Genomic DNA, 12,771 nt, shown 5'->3' on the forward strand with positions numbered 1-12,771 from the left:
TCCCTAAATCTGATCCAAGTGGTCTCCATGTGCCCATCCACAGTGGCCAACTTTACATCATCCTTAAGTGGAGATCTTCTTGCAGTTGTACTTAGTATGAACGCACCAATCTCTTGCATCGAGATACCATGCAAAAATGAGAGGAGCTGGCTTTTAGTGACAGGGTCTGTGTTCCGACCCATAATGGCGCAAAATGGGGCAAACGCCCACTTCTACCTGCACTAGTGTAGCATAACACCAAAGGAAAGAAAACTCAGACTGCACTTTGCACTAGACTTGCATTGAACACGAAAATAGGGCCCATTATCTCATTTTTACTCCCCTCTTAAGTTTTGGATGACATATTATGCTTCATATTATGCTTATATGTATTATGCTGCATATATTGCTTATATTTTGTTAAAAGGACAGATTAGTGGTCACTAACAGCATTATCTTTTGACGGGGCAAATTAGTCGACATGGTGGTGGCCTCAAGTGTTTGGTAATGAGTCTGCTACACACCCCTCATGCGCAAATCCACACACTAATTGACAAGGGTAAATTCACTGGCTTGTTGATAAAGTGCTGCCTCTATGAGTGGAAAGACAATATTGTTTTGCTGACTTGTATGTATGCCTGCGTTTCTCTTCACACTTTAGAAGTAAGTGGAAGCCACTTGCTTCGCCACACTCCAACTAGCTCCGCCTATGGTCATGATGATGCAATAATTTCATGATATTGTGATCATTACTGTTTATCATCGTTTATCTGTTCATAAACTTATTTTTTCAGAAAAACTTGAGCACAGATGCATGCTGTTCTTTAGTGGATACCCAATCAATCAAATGTTGAGCAGGCAATTCCAGGATTACATTCATGTGAATTGTAGACTCAATTCACACACTTGTTCCCAAAATCCAAATATCTGCGCAAGCTGCTGCCTCATGCAATAAAGATTCTGCCACCTGACGAAACACCTGGATAGCACATTACACTTGCTGTATCTTCCAAAAATGTCTTAGCTGTTACTATAGAAACAGGAGCAGTTTCTGGGATAACATGTTTATTCAGGAGCTGCTTCCTTTGCTGGTTTCGTTTCTCGTGTACGGGAGGGTATGAAGAGACACTGGAGGTGCGCCCAAAAAATGTATTCTCATTTACTATGATTCAGAATCGATATGAAATGTCCGAAAATCGATTTCATTTATTTATTTTATATTGTATTGACCTTGTTTGTGTGTGCCTTTATTGAGCGTTGTTCATGTTGCACACAATTTGGCCACCTAGGGGCAGTGTGGTTCCATTGTCGCCAGTAGCCACTTTAAAGAGTAGAAGAAAAAAGTTACAGTGTAGGAAGAGCAAATGCCTGTGAGAAATGTTAAGATGCTTCTCTGTATACATTCCTGTGAAGTTTAGCATGAATAGCTATTCTTTTCAGTGATAAAAGTGCCGCGAGTATAGCATGCTAATTAGTGTTAGCAAGTCAATGGTGCTTTCCACTGTGCATTAGCCTTGAGCTAGTCACGTTCGGGAAACAAGCTAAACAAAGTGTGTTTGCATTTAAGTGTGCACTGTGTGTAATTCTCTGTTTTGTGTGTTTAGTTTTACAGTTAACCTCAACTGGAGTGTAATAAACTGCTCGAAACTAGCAACATGGGACTCTTTTTGAGCGACTGTTAGCGATCTGCCAAACTCAGTCTGCGAGTCTATTTTACAGGCATGAACGCATGTGTACCAGTTGTCAAGTGAGTACTCTCGCCTTCATTTAAATTCAAAGGTCTACCTTTAAAAGCTGCCGCTGCCCTTTGGTCATCGTGTAGCATTAGCTCATTATAATAATCTCACACCCCTGGCGCTGGATAACCTTAACCACATAGGTTACCAAATGACAGGGTGCTCCAACACCACTAACACACACACATAACCTTGAAGTGAAATGGCAGACGTGCATCAAGTGATTCATAAAGGCATGCAATTAAATGTTGACTTCTTGCATTGCAATAAGACTCATTTCATTACAGGTAAACACAGACGATACATCAGTAGCCCTTGTCCTGGGGTGAAATGCTTCAGGAGGGTGTTGTAAAATATAGCGTGAAGTAACGGGTAACAGTCAGTGGGTTGGGAAGAGGGACAACTAAGGTCAATCTAGCCTTTAATTTGATTTATCGACACATTTCCAAGACCAGCAAGGAGAGCATGAGCACAAGCTTGTGTGAGAAGGCTGATGAGCTCGCCTGCAAATCCCCTGCACAACCGCACCTCAGCCTTGTGACTGCTTTTGTTTTTTCCTTATTTTTCTATTTTATGGGTGTTGTCTCAGCTTTGCCATTACGCTCCTTTCCCTCCTGCTATTACTCCCCCACCCCTTTTCTACTTCCCTCCCTGTTTGGACAACATAATCAAGAGGCCATGCACGCGCCCATGGGCCTTCCTCCTCTTTCATCACGTCGTTAGAGTCTCTCGGGAGAAATATAGTTTTATAAGCTTTCCCTTGCATCTGTCTTTTTCTGTCTCTCTCTGTCGCATTCCATTGCGTCACCATCCAATCCATGCTCTCATTCCACCCATCTCTGATGCCGCCACCTTCCCCACTCCCTCTTCATTTATCTTTATCTCTTTTCTTTCCACCCCACGTCTTGCCATCATTTAGTGGTAGCTCACAGAGCACCCATCCCCCATCACACTTTTTTTTTTATGTTACAGTATGTGTCCATGAGTCTTTCTTCAGCCTTAAAAGCTGGAAACAAAAGCACTCGGCAATCAAATCTCCTTTAATCAGGGGTTGAAGTGTGCTATTAGGAGCCCAGCTTAACTTGATCAAAAACAAAAAATGTATCGGATGCTGGATGCAATAAAATGTGTCAGATTGCATTGCGTGTTAATTAAGATACACAGGCTGCCTTGCAGACATCTTTCAAAGAGCATGTTCAAAGGTACCTAAGGGACCGTCTTCAGGTACGCGTCAAAGTTATGTATGTCTAACATTACACTAAAAGCAGTGCTATTACCAACTGTAGCTAATGCCCGCACTTTAACATGATTATGAATGAAGGGCTTGACTGCAGGAAATTGATTTTAAAAAGATTACAGCACAGGGTGGGTCAATTGTAGCTTTGCAAAGCCTGAAAAGTGCTCGGAGAGTCAGATTCTCTCTTGAAACAATTCAACCATTTGTTTCCCTTCCAATTCGCATACCCATATCCAACCATTACTCTTCTCTTAAAGGCAAATATGTGCATTTATTCTAAGGTTAATGCAGAAAGTTGGTAATAAGCCATCAGAATTTGTGAATGGACCCTACGGCAATTGTAGCTCCAGGAACACCTCACGCTTGCACTCGCACTCCTCCAAAAGAAGGAAAACAAACCAACACAGGCGCTCATTAATTCATGAGCAGATAGTCCATGCTTGCCTTATAAAAGAAAACAAACTCAAGCGGGCACATTTGTGCTTGTAAAATGAATCAAAGTGTGACAAACCCTGCTCACTTCACATGTCCATTCAGCCGCTAAGCTATGTAAGAAATTGATGTCTGGAAAATGGTAATTGCTCAAAACGTGTTCTCTAAACAGTGGCGTGATGTGCAAAGGCCATTACTCTTCCATGATCTATCCACACAAAGATGATATACAGTAAGGAGCCAAAGGCACAAACAGACTGGTGGAGCAAGATTAATGTACAGGTTAGGAATACAGGAATAACTCACACGTCAAGAATAGTTAATTAGTTTAACAAAGTCACCATTTCCCTCCGCACGTGGAGTTTCCTAGCCTGGAAATCCAGACTCACTCGCGGCTTTGCCGGAGAGTGAGAGACAGAGCGTGTGAGAGAAAGAGAGAAAGAGAGAGAGACAGAGAGAGAGAGAGGGAGAGAGAGGTAGAAAGAGAAAAAGAGATAGAAAGGGAGAAAGAGAGAGAGGGAGAGACCTAGAGAGAGAGAGAGTGACAAAGAGAGAAAGAGAGGGAGGGAGGGAGAAAGAGAGAGAGAGAGATGGAGAAAGAGAGAGAGGGAGGATGAGAGAGAGAGAGAGGGAGAGAGATAGTGGGAGCGAGGTAGAAAGAGAGAGAGAGGGAGAGAGAGGGAGAAAGAGAGAGGGGGAGAGAGAGAGAGAGAGAGAAAGGGAGAAAGAGAGAGGGGGAGAGAGAAAGGGAGAGAGAGAGAAAGGGAGAGAGAGAGAGAGAGAAAGGGAGAACGAGAGGGAGAGAGAGGGGGAGGATGAGAGAGAAAGAGAGAGGGAGAGAGAGACAGAGAGAGAGAAAGGGAGAAAGAGAGGGGGAAGATGAGAGAGAAATAGAAAGAGAGGGAGAAAGAGAGAGGGAGAGAGATAGTGGGAGAGAGGTAGAAATAGAGAGATAGGGAGAAAGAGAGAGAGGGAGGGTGAGAGAGAAAGAGAGAAAGAGAAAGAGAGAGCTGATCCTGCACCTTCCAATTCCCAGTATCAAACTAACCTGATCAAAAATCGACACAAACAGGTTAGATGTTGCGGTTTATTTTATTCCTCCCTTCAAATGACCAAAAACCAAGTGACATACTATGAATCTGACGCTTGGGGGTACTCTCAAGGGACAAGAGCTTTGGGTCAATTTTCCTGCTTGGTAATTCAGCCTTGTCAACTAGTGAGTCGCTGCTGCTTTGACAGGCTTTTGAAGGATGTGCAGTGCATCAGTGGAAGATCAATTCATGTCGCATCCATATCATTCTAATGACTACAATCTGACAGTTCTCATGTATATTATTTTACCTCCACCTGTGTGTCATGAATTGCAAATCAAAAAAAACTGGAAAGCCTTTGAAAACAATACAAGTTGTGCAGACAGCAGCAGATGCAACAGCTGTCACGTTCACATAAGTTTAACCAATGGAAACCTTTTAAAGTTTTAGCTTTTAATAAGTTTTGACTCTTGATCGCAACCTCTGCTACCATGACTGTTGGCAAGTTTCTGACAGTGCATTAAGGAGCGTGGTGATGTACTTTGTGGCTCTTGACCTTATGTGAGTGAGCCAAACAGCCGCACGACAAAATAGCAGCGAGCGCTTCTGACCTAGAGCCACCCTGGCCGCCGAGGCGTCGTAGTTTATCCAGAAGGATACCCAGGAGAGGATGGTAATCAGGATGGATGGCATGTACGTCTGCAGAATGAAATAGCCGATGTTCCTCTTAAGTTTAAAGCTCAGAGAAAGCCGAGGATAGGCACCTGTGAGGAATGGAAAGAGAAAATACACTTAAATCCTTAAAGAATAACTGGAAAACTTCTTACTGATTCAATGAGCAAGCAGGGACACATTGCATTTCCATGTTTCCATGGCCAAGGTTGGATGGATTGCCATGGTAACAACACCCAATTCACAAGTACACACACACACATAGTCACATACCTATAATAATTTCACATAATATTGAAGACAATGCTGGAAATTTGCATACAGTATTTTCAATATGAATCTCATCTGCATAATTTATAAACACGTTTTTAAGGATTATACTTCAACTTAATTTGCATTGCTGGGACTGGTGTCATTATTTAGAGTTCAAACAATATATTTGCATGCATTAAACTCCCTCCCCTTTGTTTAGTGCACGCCATGGCTTGTTAAGACAGTTTTCTATTTTGGACTCTACGTTCTACAAGACTGAGCATTTTACAACAACAATTTTCAGTGACCAAAGCCAACTGGTCCAATCAACTGCTCACTTGCGAGCTGGCAAGAGGCAGTCGTCACACTCGTCATTGGGATTCTATTCAGTGTGACAATACAATTCCAGCTTATTTCAAAACCTGCCTTCATTAAGCTCTACTAACGACTGTAAGGGCTACAGGCTGTGTCACGATTGGGCTTATACGTTTGTTGTTTATCTTTTCGTATTAGGTCTGCATTTCTTCCATGCCTATTTTTGAATCAAGTTGCCTTTTGAATTGTAAATTACAACCAGCATTGGGTCTCCCTTCCAAGTAGTTAACCTCATGCAACATTTTCTTCTTAATTGACAATTTACTAAATCAAACTAGAGTGGCAGAGTAGAAGGCTAAAATCACCATTTCATCATTTGCCCTTATAACCAAAGGGTTTATTTAACTCATTCAGTGCCATTGACGGCTATTCAAATTCATTTGAACTATTTCTATTAGTTAAATTTTTTTCCACTTGCTAACAAGAGTATGAAAACCTAGATTTTTTATTGTACATTCAGAACAGATATAACATTTGTGATTAATCGTTAGTTAACTAGTGAAGTCATGTGATTAATTACAATTAAAAAAATGTATCGCCTGTTGCCCCTAATATTATTTTTTTTTAATTAAAAATGAGCGCCAGGCGATTAAAATTTGTATTCGTAATTAATCGCATGACTTCAATAGTTGACTCACGATTAATCACAAATTAAAATACAATAAATGTATTTTTCTAGGTTTTCATAAAAAAATTTAATGAAATGAAAAAAAAAGTTAAAATAAGAGAGAGAGAGAAAAAAAGAATTGTTGAAGTCTGTAGTCGTCAATGGCAGTGAATGGGTTAAAAATGGTGCAATTGAACAGGCACCCAAAAGAACACATGATTTGCGGTCAATTTTTTTCATATCGCCCGTCGTCATTTGTTCCCCATGTGCCTTTCTTTACCTTTTTATCTCTGTTGTTTTGGACTTTGTTAGATAGTTATATGATCCTTCACATTAATATTTAAATTTGGCTATTTTTGTATCGTTTTACTCGTTATACAACCCTAACCCCCTTGTTGGGTCCACCTGCCTTTTTGGCTGCACTCCACCACGATGAACCCCATCGGAACCATCGGAACAGACTGATATAAATAACTACTGAATGAGTCCATCTCTGCAATCAACGTGAGGGAAATATGTATTTATTTTATTCATTGTACACATTTTTAAACATGAATAACTTCATTGTTTCATCTGTCTGGCAGTGATAGTCAAATGTGTTCATCCTCCCCTCATTAGACTCGTTTGTATGGTTGGTAATACTGATGACGGGGGAAAAAATAACAAATTTACATAATCATTGGCGCATACACAGACTGTCGCAGACCTAAAAATATCTCATTGACTCCTGCTAGTACACCTTTGATGGCAGCTTCTCCCGCCTATAAACCGCACACCTCCGCATGATACAGATAAAGGGTGTGTGTGTGTGTGTGTGTGTGTGTGTGTGTGTGTGTGTGTGTGTGTGTGTGTGTGTGTGTGTGCGCGTGGGCGAGTGTGGGCGTTCGTTGAGCTGTACGGGCTGTAACTGCTACACCAAACAGTATCTGTGAGTGGGAGGAACAAGCATCTAGGCCGACACACAAAGTATCTAAAAGTTAAGCTGGAGACAACCATAGGAGCACCAAATTCATGGGGGCCAGCTCATTTTTACCTCAATAATTAACAGTTTTTATTTGCTAATTCAAAGCATGAATCACGCGAGGTAAGATGTTATGTTTTGAAGAAACAGAAATATCAACAATTTCCACACAAATGTACCTGGTGCATGAGCTAATGAGCAAAGTCAATGCATTTATTTTCACTTTTTACCATCTCAGTCACAGTCTGCTTCACATAGGCGCACACTGCAACAGATGGATCTGAAGCGGAAAAAAAATCTGTATACTTTACAAAGGACCAACTACAGGGAACACTAATTTCTTACAGACAGGTGCTAAACTATCTCATTTATCTCATCTATTCATTTCATGCTGACAATTAATTGTTGACTTACACGACACTGCAAAAGCAGTTCAGTGAGCCAATTTGGATTTAAACATGTACTTTGCAATGACAGATTTTATTGATTAATTTAAGTATTCTAGGCACTCCAAAAATTAAAATCACAGTCAATTTTCCGACAAGAACTATCTGACATCTATAAGTTTCAACTGCAGCAGTGCCATGTTTTGGCTTGGTAATCCTCATTTCAACCACTAGGGTTGAATTACACTTCTTTACTTCAACCTAGTAAATTGGAAATTTTGCACTAGCCCCTTCAATGTATCTCGTATAAGGGCCATGGGGCTTAAGCTAAGTGGATGCATATATGCTATCTGTCAGGTGGTAGCAATAGGTCAAGGTAAGACTATCAACTTCACACACACACACACATTTAAATGAGTGAAAATAGACTACTGACACAATCATCCATCGTGTGCGCGCGCACATTTACCTGTGGAAAAGACAACATTTCTGGAAACCAACTTGTAATCAACTATTGAAAACTGCGGCAGCTCAATGCGCGTCACCCCTGTGACGGCTGACTCGCCGCCTTTCCAGTAGAACTCGATGTCGTCTGTGGTGTAGCCATCTGCACGAGAGGAGACATACACACGAACACCAAGGTGTAGCCATCTGCCTGAGAATCACTGGAGAGCAAGAAGCAGCTTTGCTTATCAACCAACTGGGCTGTCACTTGGAGAAAACAAAAACACGTTTGAAGTTGACTCCAAGAACCAGACGTTGCTTTGACAAGTCACTTAAGTTCATAAAAATCGTATAATAATTCTTAGTATATAAAAATGGATGCAATATTTACGTGAAGTGTGCTCATTAAGTCATAGCGTCAGTTGTTTTTCATTTTAGTTTCGGAAAGACAATTGCACTTTTATTTGTTCCTGACACATGAGCTTTTGTGCCCCAGTTAAAAGTGCAGTACTGTTCTTCGCAAGTACTCAGCCTGTGCAGCAAAATGACAGCTTGGGCAACATGAGGTCTCTTGACTCACAGCTCTCGATCTCCAGTGTGCAGTTCTGCTCATCCAGGGGATACCTCCTGAGATCCATCATGCATGCTGCTGTCGTGGTGATCCTGCCAAAAGAAGACACAAAGGGAGGGAGGAGATGACACAGGAATATATTTTTGATACTGTACTTTGAGAAAACTCGTATTGGGAGGGTAAGAAGGGGAGAACATGTAAAAACAGATAGCAAGGCATTTCTCACACTGGAAGGGTGTAGTACCAACTTAAGAAAATGCTGAAGAACCACATCTGAGATACATTTCTAGCATGGTATTGTATTGAAAATGATATTACAGAACCCTGGCATATACAGTGCAAGTATTCATTCTTCACTTTCCCCACATTATGTTAAAGCCTTATTCCAAAATGGAAATCATGTTCTTCCAAATTAAACATAACACATGTGGTGCTGACAATACTAAAATAGCTTTTTGGGGAACTTTTGCAAATTCAGCAACAATAAAAACTGTGCCTTTGCCATGGAGCTCTAAATTGAGCTCAGGTGCATCCTGTTTTCACTGACCATCTTTGAGCCATTTCTACATCTTAATTGGAGTCCACCTGTGGCAAATTCGGTGGATTTGGAAAGTCACCCTGTACTGTAGCTACAAGGACCCAGAGTTAAGAGTGCATGTTAGAACACAAACCAAGCATGGAATTGTCTTTGGGTGGCCACGAAAGGTCCCGAGGCAATGATCTGAAAAAGGGTACAGATAAATGTCTGCTACCTTGAACGTCTCAATGGGCGCAGTTGCATATAGCATCCATAAATGGAAAAGGATCAGAAACACGAGGACTAACTCTAATCTTAAATTTAGCAATCAGGGAGAAGGATGGTGACCCAGGAACCCAATGTTCCTCTGCAAAAAGAAGAGAACCTTCTTGAACAACAACCACGTCTTCAGCGGTAAATTCAGTAAATCCTGTAGAATAAATTTGATTCTATTTAGAGTGGGATCAAATAGACTCAATGGCAAATGGCTCCCATTTTTACAGTCTTTGTTCTGACCTGGCGAGGGAATGAACCCACAACCTCCCATTCTCAGGGGAGATACTCTATCACAAGGCCAGTCACGCCTAGTGACCTATCTAGACACACATGTTCATTTTTAAACACTATATTTATATATTTTATATTGTAATCACTTATAATAATTAATAAATTACTTACTTTCTACTGTAACCAATTTCATTGGTTGTTTGGCTAACCCAAAAAAGTGGTATGCCTGTAACCACCCGGAATGGTCAATGTCTGGCCAATCTATTGGTTAATCAAGCCAATATGAGTTTAACCTACTAGATTGGTAGTTTTTGTTTTTAACCAATCAATTTTTGGAGTGTAGCGTGGCAGTCTCCCAAGCTGAAGGTCATGAGTTCGTTCCTCCACCAATGAGTGACTTTTATTAATAATTTTTTTTCAATACTTTATTTTACTCTCTTCCAAGTGTAAACATTACTCTAAAACTGAGTGACAGATCTTGAGAGGTGCTGCACAGAAGAACGGGTAAAAATGGCCAACGACAGGTGTGCCAAGCTTTTGACATTACATTCAAAAGATTTCAAGCTGTAATTGTTGAACAAAGCTGCAACAGGAGCAAATTATTGAGCTTATGTACATGTGACTTACAGTATTTTTCATATATCTATTTGTAATAAATGCAATTATGGGGTGTTATGTGTTTTTGAATTTTGACCAAAAAAAATAAAAAATCTAAATTAATTTTCAAATGAGGCCGAGCATGTGAAAATGGTAAAGTAAAGTGCTGTGAATAGCTTTTGGATGCACAATTGGCCTTTCCTTGCCTTTCAACAGTGGTAAATTGACAAATGGTAAAACTGAAAATTGGATTAAGGCAAGAGCTTGGCTGAGTTTTTGTGTGAGCTCACATCATTTGGGTCATGATGAGGTGTTGTGTTGGTTGTCAAGATGTACATGCTGATAAGAAGACAGTCGGAAATCAGCAGCAAAGTGAAATGCAAATTCACAACGATTTTGAGGCCAACTCTACCCCAACACAAAGCCGGCAGCTTGGCAGTTTGCCACTGCTTGTCTTTATTCCGTTAAGATTCTCATGAAGCTTTGAAACCAGTTTTGTGGCAATATTACACAGCTATTATTACAGTAACATCAGATCCACAAGATATAGACAGTATCAATAAACATATTTGACTCTCTTTGTAGATTCCTTGTCATTAAGTTAGCCCATTTTGATAGTGAATAATGTTTGTTATGTTCTAGCCATGGTTAGTAAATCCAAGAGTTATTCGTTATTCGAGTTATTAATAAGTATATTAGATATTAGTTTCTAAATTATATTTTGTATAAATCTCTCTAAAGATTTACTAGACTTATGCCAATCTAAAACACTGCATTACTATCAGTATCTAGAAAGCTATGCTTGTTTGCAGTCCATAATTATCCTCACGCTACTGCATAATAGCTAATTAGCAAGTCAAGGACTGAAAGAAGCTAACAGGCTGAATTTGCCAGGAGCAAGCTCGGAAGCTAGCATAGGAAATTTCTACGCTGTCTGTCTTCATGGAGACATTAGTGTAGTAAGTGCTTCATATTGAAGGTTGTTCCTTTGATGGGGGTTCTTATAAAAGGTACCGGTACAAATATTGATCGATAATCCTTTTCCAAAGCGATAGAAAGGCTGAATGTTCGAGAAAGAAAGGATCTGCTCAAACATACGAGAGCTCATCTGTCAAATTCAAGGAGGCAATGGCCATTGGCCAGGCTTCATCTGGGACGCCTTCATTAACCGTCATTGATGAAGTCTACAGAAACATTTGATCTATTCATTTAAATATGTAACTTGAAGCCCCCCGTCATGCATGTACATGGCTGTGGAGAGTGCAGAACTCCACTTGCATACGAATGGCGACAGATACAGTACAACACTCAAGTGTTTCTCTCCATCATTTGCATTCTATTCATTCAAAGCATGCATTCATATTCACGGGTCGCTCAACCTCTTGTGCATGTCGAAAAGTTCAATAGAAATGTGAAATGAGGGCTCTATTAAACAATATGAGAACAGCAGTTTGACCAGCTTGACATTAAAGCAATTTCTAACCGGCTATTATATCTGTTTTCTTTCTCACTCTTCCGCCCTCCCATTCAAACCAAATGTTGAGGTGCCCTTGAGCATGTCACGTAATCCTTTGGTTGCTCAGTGGCCTTCAGCAAATAACTGCCAAAGTGTCATATTGGGAAAGTGTGGTGCCACAACAGGGCATTAAACACAGTGTATTAACTTGGCAGTGGGACATGAACTATTTTTTACCCTGAGATTCACTTTGAAACCATTGTGGATGAGAATTAGTCATTTGGCATGACCCACTTTCTTTCAAACCCATTCGAGCAACCATCCAAGTCAATGACAGAAATTCCAATGAAATATGAAAAGGTGTCATTGTGGTGCAAGTACCTTACCTCAGGCCATAAAGAACGGTTCCATCAGGATGAAGACGGATCATGCGGTTTTTGACGGTTACACCGTGAACAAATGACTTTTTGTCATTGAGGAAATAAGTGTCTGGTACCCACAGCTGGTCTGCTACTCTATTATCCAAGGTCAGGTTGAGCGGTATTCCAACATAGGCAAGACGTTTGTCCCTCCAGTACTGCTGGAAATACATCGTCAATGTGTAGTCCTGTGAAAGTACACAAGAGGAGCATAATGTGAGTTCAGGTAAGGTTCCAAAGTACTGTTTGGCGCAAAAGTAGCGCAGCTGATTACATTTTGTTGATCAGTACAGGCAAATTCATCTCAGGGTGCCTAATTAGCAGTCTTCCTACAATTGCTGCTTCTTCTGTGTGTTCAAAATGCAACTCACAGCTGTGTGTAACAAATGTCATGTCTTTTGTCAATGCTGCCTGTTTTTTTCTTGCATCCTATGGGGGTTGTTTCTCCCAGCCAAGCGCTCGTCTATAGTTCGGGAAAACTGAAGACATCTAAGCAATAACACTGTCACCCACTGGCTCTGAACTTTTCTTATCAAATGGAATACTTATTAAGTCAGTGAGAGATACATCAAAAGAGGTACAACCATTGACA

At 40.6% G+C, this 12,771-nt stretch overlaps 1 protein-coding gene across 3 annotated transcripts in view; it reads right to left on the minus strand.

The window, feature by feature from the left end:
• Positions 1 to 12,771, minus strand: part of LOC147178306 (gamma-aminobutyric acid receptor subunit beta-3-like) — a 74,404-nt gene that overhangs the window by 11,636 nt on the left and 49,997 nt on the right. For all 3 annotated transcript variants that reach the window (XM_086068996.1, XM_086068995.1, XM_086068997.1), the window contains 4 exons: positions 12,147 to 12,367; positions 8,693 to 8,775; positions 8,138 to 8,275; positions 5,027 to 5,179 (listed from right to left, as the gene is read on the minus strand). In XM_086068996.1, coding sequence (XP_085925122.1) covers positions 5,027 to 5,179; positions 8,138 to 8,275; positions 8,693 to 8,775; positions 12,147 to 12,367 — 595 coding nt within the window. The remainder of the gene's footprint in view (positions 1 to 5,026; positions 5,180 to 8,137; positions 8,276 to 8,692; positions 8,776 to 12,146; positions 12,368 to 12,771) is intronic.

Source organism: Leptonotus elevatus, chromosome 2, assembly GCF_054856555.1.
Source record: "Leptonotus elevatus isolate MCC_2025b chromosome 2, RoL_Lele_1.0, whole genome shotgun sequence".
Classification (NCBI taxonomy): domain Eukaryota; kingdom Metazoa; phylum Chordata; class Actinopteri; order Syngnathiformes; family Syngnathidae; genus Leptonotus; species Leptonotus elevatus.